General features: G+C 44.9%; 1 protein-coding gene across 1 annotated transcript; it reads left to right on the top strand.

The window, feature by feature from the left end:
- The first annotated feature begins 5580 nt into the window (after positions 1 to 5580).
- On the top strand, positions 5581 to 7588 carry LOC124461157. Its single transcript, XM_047012710.1, has 2 exons — positions 5581 to 6522; positions 6713 to 7588. The coding sequence occupies exons 1-2, from the start codon at positions 5581 to 5583 to the stop codon at positions 7586 to 7588; spliced, it is 1818 nt and encodes a 605-aa protein (XP_046868666.1).
- Positions 7589 to 8526: the final 938 nt, after the last annotated feature.

The following is an 8526-nucleotide window of genomic DNA, read 5'->3' as shown; positions in this document are numbered from 1 at the left end:
CTTACGTTAATGCTATCATCCTCGGTGCTTTTTACTGATCGGTTTGTAGGAGGTCTCGCTTTTCCAACGTCGAAGGTACTAACGCTCCTGGGCAAACACTTTTGGGTTTTCAGTTTTCCTCCGAACTAGTCTTAGAGGAATTCGCAGCGATTAAAATGACCCTGTCTGATTCGTGGTATAGTTCAATATAGTGTTTTTGTTTCACTGACTCTAAAGGCCTTTAACGCGTTTTTTGGTCACGAATCACTGGTATCTTTCACTAACTCACGATCACGTTGTATTTAGCAGGGTCCCTGCTCGGGCGCCAATTAAACACTTCCTTCACTCACGGGTTAAAAAAATGAATTTTTATTTATAAAGTCACTTTTATTACAATACAATATGTTAATATTATAACTGAAAGATGCTGACTTTGGTGAGCGAATTCGGCGGAGTTTAAGCGAAGTTACCGGTTGGTTTGTACTTAGGCTCAAGACTGATTTGCTATGGTTCAATTATGTTGGATGAAGGCTTGGGTAATCGACGTCGTCGCAGGCGGCGGCGTTGGCTGAGTCCAATAGTCCACTTTAAGTGCGTGGGACCATTCTTTGTTTACACAAGTGTTCAGGACCATTCTTTGTTTATTGCCGAAATTTGTGGCGTGATTCTGCGTATGCACCGAACCCGACACCATTCTTCTAAGGCCTGGGAAAATGGGGTGCAGGCTTATTGTTTATCCTAGCGATCGGACTGTTACTTGAGATTGGCGATCATGCGACAAATGGGCATGTGACGATTGAGTGGGGTTGACCAATGGGTATTGCATGTGATGATGAAATAGGGTTGGCCAATGGGCATGCGGTTAATGGGCATGTGTTGACGGACTTGGGTCTATGGCTTCTATGTTATGGTATGAGTTGTGATAGAAGTGCTTAACTTACATATTACAAACAGAAGCTCACAGTTTTATCACACGCATGCATCCACGGCTTGAGTCGGGCTGATTCTAAGATACCTTTGTAGGGCAATTGAGTAAGTTGACAATCGTCAATATCAGTGACTTCGTAACGGTCATTTGGAAGAACTCGATTTATCTTATAAGGACCACGGTACTTAGGAGCGAACTTTTTGCACGATCCGGGAGTGACATCAACATTGCGAATGGCAAAAAAATCATTGACTCTATAGGATAAAGGTGCCTTATGCCTTAAAGCGTACCGCTTTTCATTGCGCTTCTGCGATAATTGAATTTTCTTGCCTTTTCCCTAGTGGCCTCAAGGTTACAGCAGTTTTCTGAACTAAATTTCTCGTCAAGATGCTCGGTTAATTCGTCTACTAAGGGGCCTCGCTGATCGCAACCAAACAACAACATTGACGGAGTTTTACCGGTACTACACTGCACTGAGTTATTAATAGCGAACTCCACACGATTAATAGCGAACTCCACACATTAACTAATAGGGCTAAAGGTTCTGACAGCTTTCCCAACATTGGTGTCATCACACGGTTCACACGCTCGACCTGCCCATTGGCTTGAGGGGCGGCAGTAGCTACTTTAATATGGTCAATATTTCGGTTTTCTACAAATTCAGCAAACTCAAACGACGTAAAACAAGTACCTCTATCGGATATAACTCTTCTTGGTCGGCTATAATAATCAAAATATTTATACCCTTGCAAAAAGGGTATATTAATTTTGGTCAGAAGTGTGCGACGCATAGAAGGAAGCATTTCCGACCATATAAAGTATATATATTCTTGATCAGTATGACGAGACGAGTTCATATAGCCATGTCCGTCCGTCCGTCCGTCTGTCCGTCTGTCCGTCCGTCTGGATCAACGCAAACTCCTCCTAGACCGTTGGAGCTACAGAGTTGAAATTTTGCATGTAGGCTTGTATATACTGCAGGGGTTGTATATCTCGGATTCAACGGATCGGACCACTATATCATATAGCTCCCATACAAATGCCAAAGTCACGAACAGTGACTTTTCCCAATAACTTCGTTATTTTTTAGCTATTGTCGTGAAATTGAATATTGGTGAGTTAATTACATATATAAGCGACTGTGCTAAATTTGATCAAGATCGGGTGACTATATCATATAGCTCCCATAGGAACGATCTTTCGAAAACAGTGACTTTTGTCAATAACTTCGTTACTTTGATAAGGATTGGGTAGCTATATCATATAGCTCCCATAGGAACGATCGGTGGACAACAGTGACTTTGATCAATATCTTCGTTATTTCCTATGCTAAGATTGTAGGCCGTTCTTTCGCAAACATTAACCTTTTTAGCTTGAACGTTTTTCCATTTTGATTGCTATAGGTAAGGATAGATTTAGCATAAAAGTAGCAAGAGTATACAAACTTTGACGCGGTCTAAGTTAGCCCCGGCCCTCTGGTTTTCTAATGCGGCGGTAACTTCTTTGGTACTAGTGGAATTTACGGGATACAATTTCACAAACTTTGTAAATGCGTCAATCACTACTAAAAGGTGCATTCTTTTCGATGTAACACTCGGTAAGGGACCTAAGTGGTCAACATGAATAGTATCAAATGGAATCGGACTTTTCGGAATACTATGCAAGGTTCTATTATGTATAGTTCTTGGAACACTATGTAGAATACACGAATACACTCAACCTTTGGATTCATTAACGGGAACCAGTACTTTTCTTTTAAGTTGTTTACACATTTATCAACGCCTAAGTGACCTAGTTTCTCGTGACACCTTCTTATTAATTCCCCTTGCATGCGAGCCGGTGCACACCAACACAGTCTTTCCTTAGCATTTCTTTTGTACACTATACCATCTATTAACTCAAATCCAACATCTTTGCCTTTTTCTAAATTTTCTCTTATTTTATGGATATCCGGATCTCTTATTTGTTCTGACTGCAATAATAAATCAACATCTTGCGGCGACGCACCCACTACACCAACCAGCTTTGCCGACTCATTTCGATCGAGCTGGTCACTTCTTTCGCTTTGGTTACTCAATCTCGGATCAACAGAACTTTCATTTAAAGAAACGCAAGTGTTGCGGTGCAGGCTTAATTGCCGCCCCGCGCCAGTAGAAAGGCTTACCCAACGCGCCCCTGGTTTTTATTCTCTCTCATTCGAAGAAGAACAGTTAGAATTTACTTTGTCTTTGCTTGCACTTATGACAGAGCGGCGGCCGGCTATGACGGCGCGCCGGTCACAGAAAATTAGGCAAGCAGGAAAGACGTGAAAAGGAGAGAAAAACACAAATGTAAGATAAAATAGAAACATGTGAGAAATTTGAATTAACATTGAAATAAAGATTTCAGCCAACCGATCTAACCGATCGATATGCCCACAAATTGTGCAACTGAATATAGCGCAATACAACACAAAACCGGCGTTTAATTGTTTGGTTAGAGGGCTCGGGGTATATGTTCGACTCGCGAACTTTTTTGGAGCTGTCCCACGTCACGACCTGAACATTTTCTACATCCTGAAATATTTATTTCTTTGGCTCCAGAGATATTAGCAGAGTCTGAATATCTCTGAACCACGTGGATTGGAGTGGAATCTTCCAGAAGCTTCCTTCGTGAGAGCGACCGCGGCAGACGATTACATGCCGGCTCGCTGAGAGAGGAAGAGAGAGGGAGACAGTGAGCGTGGAATCTTCCAGAAGCTTCCTTTGTGAGAGCGACCGCGGCAGACGATTACATGCCGGCTCGCTGAGAGAGGAAAAGAGAGGGAGATAGTGAACCACGTGCAAACAGGCAAACATAACCTGATTGTTACGCAACATATGCAATGAGCAACAGTGATAGAGTACCAGTTCAACCTAGCGCTGAGAGTCAGGAAGGCGACTGAGAATGGAGCGGTCTCAAGCGACAGAGAAACTGATACACCAACGATGTCAACGCCATCCAGAGGAGACGGTTTGTCAGTGCAACAAACGATTCTTAATGGAATGTTCGAGAGTCACGCAGGAAACGGTACGGCAATTAAACGGCCCAGTAAAATTGATCTAGCTCCGTGGTCCGTACCTGCGTTGGCGCAATCGACTATTCAAGGAGTGAGTCTACCTTTTCTGGCCAATACAGCTAATCCTCATAACGGATTGTGGACCCAAGGACAAAGTAACGCGGGTGGAATGCAGCATGGACCTGGAATCCAACTGCCGGCTACCGGACACTTGACGTTAAGCCCTGGAGTGCACTCTACGGATTTAGGACACAAGAAAACTCTATTGTCATCGGAACAGATAGCGGCCCGCCAAGTACTGAACAAAGACTTACCCGTGTTTTCCGGTAAGCCAGAAGAGTGGTTGTTGTTTATAAGCCACTACGAACAATCTACTGAAAGATGTGGAATTAGTAACGAAGAGAATCTTATTCGGCTCCAAAAGTGCTTAAAAGGAGCGGCTTGGGATGCCGTTCGAGGAAAGCTAATGTGTCCAGAGACGGTGCCGTATGCAATCGGTACGTTACGGATGCTTTATGGAAGACCGGAGATTATTCACTCGAGCCTACAAAGGAAACTAAGAGAAGAACCAGCGGCACGCTCAAATAATTTGGATTCGGTTATTCAGCTAGCCTTGGCAGTGCAGAACTTGCGCGACACTGGTCGCAATTGGGCTTAAAGAGTATCTGCACGATCCAGCTTTACTAGGCGAGCTCGTCGATAAGTTGCCGGGAGAATTGAAACTCGATTGGGGAAGACACCGAATGACTCTAATTGGATGTGTGGCTAACTTGTCTATCTTTGACAATTGGTTGTTTGGCATTGCAATGTGTGCCTCAATGGTTACGCCGTATACAGTTCCAGCTAAGGATGGAGCAAAGAGAACCAAAGAGCGAATTTTTCTGCACAACGAATTGCAAAGTGGATCTAGTCAGGAATCGAAAACACAAGAAGTACGCATCCGGTTGTGCCCCAAATGTGCAGGGAGTCATAACGTAGCAGAATGTCGCCTCTTTCGAGAAATGAGCATAAAGCAGAGAAAGGAGTTCGTGCGGCAAAAGAGGCTCTGCTATTGTTGTTTTGATCAGCACGTGATACAGAATTGCAAAAGTAAAAGAAGTTGTGGTGTCGATGGGTGCAGGCAGATACACCACTCGTTGATCCACGAGACAGCGGACTACAAGGAAAGCAAATCGCAGTGGCAGACGAAAGTCTTGCGAGCGCTTGCTCTTTGATTGAAGGCCGAAGAACTGTGCTTAAAGTGGACCAGTCAAGTCACTCAAAGGGAAAGCGCGTCCAAGTATGTGAGTGTCGGAGTGTCGTCGATGTGTCAAGGTGCGACGCAATTTGAACTCAAGAGTTTGCGCACGGTACGTAAGCTAGACTTGCCTACGCAAACAGTTACCGACGAACTGGTAACATCGAGAAAGCATCTACAGTATTTACCAATTTAAGTTACTGTAACGTAAAAGCAAGCTTAATTATTGGTCTGGATAATTTGAAAGTTTGTGTGCCTTTGGAGATACGGGAGTCCGAAGGAAACGACGTGGTCGCGGCGCGCTGTAGATTGGGCTGGTCTGTGTATGGCCGGCACAGCGACGCCGCTCCAGCGTCCTCACACATATTGCACATATGTGAGTGCAATGAAGCGAGCAGCATGCGCGCTTTGGATGCGGCAATGAAAGAATACTTTGCTATGGAGTCCTCGGGAACACGTGTGCCAAGTAAGCCATTAAGATCGAAAGACGACGAGCGCGCGTTGCAGATTATGGAGGCGACCACAAGTTATTGCCCGATTGACAAACGTTGGCAAACTGGACTGTTATGGAGGTTCGACAAAGTAGATCTACCGGATTCATACTCAATGGCCATGAGGCGTCTTCAGTGTTTAGAAGCGAAAATGGCAAAGGACATCGATCTTAAAAGCTTTATGTTGGACATTATGCAAAGCTATGAAGAAAAGGGATACATCCGGAGATTAACAGAAAGTGAGCTAGATAAGGGTAAAAGTTCATGGTTTCTTCCTATATTTACAGTCACTAACCCAAACAAGAACAAGACGAGGCTGGTCTGGGATGCAGCTGCGAAAGTCAACGGCACGTCATTAAACGACGTCTTGCTAAAGGGCCCGGATATACTGGCATCTCTAGTTGGCGTGTTAATACGTTTTCGGGAGCGACCAGTAGCAGTGGCTGGTGACATAAGTGAGATGTTTCACCAAGTAAGAGTGCGCCCAGAGGACCAGACGGCTCAGAAGTTTCTATGGCGCAGTGGAAATTCGGCTAAAGCGGCAGAAACGTACGTGATGCAGGTTATGACATTCGGTGCTTCCTGCTCGCCGGCCTTAGCTAATTACATAAAGAATCGCAACGCAGAGCGGTTCAGAAAAGAATCTCCAAGAGCTGTTGCGGCCATTTGTAGAAACACGTTTGTCGACGACTGGCTCGAGTCGACAAACACCGAAGACGAGATGACGGAGTTGGCCATGGAGGTGCAGAGAATTCACTTGGAGGGTGGATTCAACATGAGGCGCTGGACCTCGAATTCTGCGAGCGTAGTGAGAGCGCTCAAGAACCAAGAAGGAGACGTGCCTAGGGAGGTGGGATTCCTTGAAAAAACGCAAGATAAGGTTTTAGGCATGTGGTGGCTGCCCGTGACAGATCAACTTACTTGAAAGAGCATCGAAAGACTATCCGACCAAAAGAACTGTGTTAAGTGTGGTTATGTCAATTTTTGACCCACTTGGATTGCTTGGCTTTTTCACTGTTCGTGCTAAAATTATTTTGCAGAATATCTGGCGAGCAGGAACGGATTGGGATGAGTCTCTTCAGGAAGAGGACCAAGCAGACTGGAAAATTTGGGTGAAGCTGTTACCCAAAATCAACGAAGTGAGGATTTCAAGGTGCATGCCGAAGGTTTGTTGTGCAAGACGAGTACAACTTCACACGTTTGTGGACGCCAGCATCAACGCTTATGCAGCGCTTGTGTACCTGCGAGCAGAAGTGGATGGAATAGTCCACTGTTCCCTGGTAGCGTCTAAGACACGAGTGGCCCCCTTGAAGCCAGTCTCAATACCACGGATGGAACTGATGGCTGCTGTTTTAGGTTTACGGCTGACGAAATTCATCGAACCTGAACTCTCAGTCTCCATATGTCAGCGTATTTTCTGGACGGATTCGAAGGACGTTTTATGCTGGATTAGATCAGATGCCCGCAAATACAATCAATTTGTGGCATTGCGAGTTGGAGAAATTCTGGAAGACTCTGACGTGCTATCTTGGCGATGGGTGCCCACCCAGAATAACGTTGCAGACGATGGCACGAAATGGACAAAGATGCCAGACATGACCGGGAATTCAAGGTGGTTTGTTGGCCCGAGATTCTTGTATGAACAAGAGACACAATGGCCTAGCATGGAGCAGAGCCCGAGCAAGACGAGTGAAAGTATCTTGCACCACGAGGAGAAAGTCAAAGGGAACTCTAGTTTGGCTTCCATCACACCTGATCCGGAACGATTCGGAACGTTGGAAAAGCTACGGGCGGTACAAAAGCGAGTTCTAAACTTTTTGCAAGGCATATGTAAGAGGCCTTGCGGAGAACAACTGATGAACATTTTGGCTATAAACCGCGATGTGGAAACCGATGCAGTTTTTATTCGTGCATGACAAGAAGAGGAGTTTCCAGAAGAGATCAGATGCTTAAACCAAGGACATAGCATAACAAATAGGAAAAGTAAGCTATTTAAGTGCACTCCTTACCTGGACGAGTTAGGAGTGCTACGTATCAAAGGACGAATCGACAGAATTGAAGGAGTAGATATGGACACTAAGCGACCCATTATACTACCGCAAAAGCATAGAGTAACGTTTCTGATTGTGGAGTACTATCACAGGAAGAATTACCATTTGCACAATGAAATTGTCGTTAACGAGGTACGACAGCGGTACTGGATAACCGGCTTACGCGCTTTAGTGAGAAAAGTCGCGAACGCCTGTGTAGCGTGCCGTATACGAGTGGCCCGACCAGTGCCACCAAAGATGGGCGATTTACCAAAGGAGAGGTTATCGCCCCACACACAACCATTCACTTTTACTGGAGTGGACTGAAATTGCTACATCACTGTCAACCGACTCATTTCTTTGCATATTGAAGGCGTTTGTAGCCAGAAGAGGGGTGCCGCGTACCATACTATCGGACAATGGTACAAATTTTAGAGGAGCCAGCCGCGTATTGAAGGAGCACATAGAACGGATATCAACTTCAGCTGTGGAACAGCAGTATCCAACGTTGGAGTTCAAGTTTAACCCTCCCAGTTCACCGCACATGGGCGTCGTTTGGGAGCGACTGGTACGTTCTACTAAATCTATACTTTCAGAAATACTGCCAAAGGCCGGCCTGAAGGAAGAGGTGTTAAGAGGAGCGTTTGCTGACGTAGAGCAAATTTTGAATTCAAGGCCTCTGACGTATGTGCCTTTAGAAATATATAAACGTAAAAAAAAAAACTTTCACTCGTTGCAGAGGACGGACGTGTTTTTTTTGCGCTTATCAACTTTTATTTTTTCTCGCGATTAAATACTTTTATATAACTCTTAAATTATCGGTT

The sequence above is a fragment of the Drosophila willistoni genome, unplaced genomic scaffold (genome assembly GCF_018902025.1).
Source record: "Drosophila willistoni isolate 14030-0811.24 unplaced genomic scaffold, UCI_dwil_1.1 Seg218, whole genome shotgun sequence".
NCBI classification, from domain to species: Eukaryota; Metazoa; Arthropoda; class Insecta; order Diptera; family Drosophilidae; genus Drosophila; species Drosophila willistoni.
Note: the sequence above shows the minus strand (reverse complement) of the source record. Positions and strands in the feature narration are given on the sequence as shown.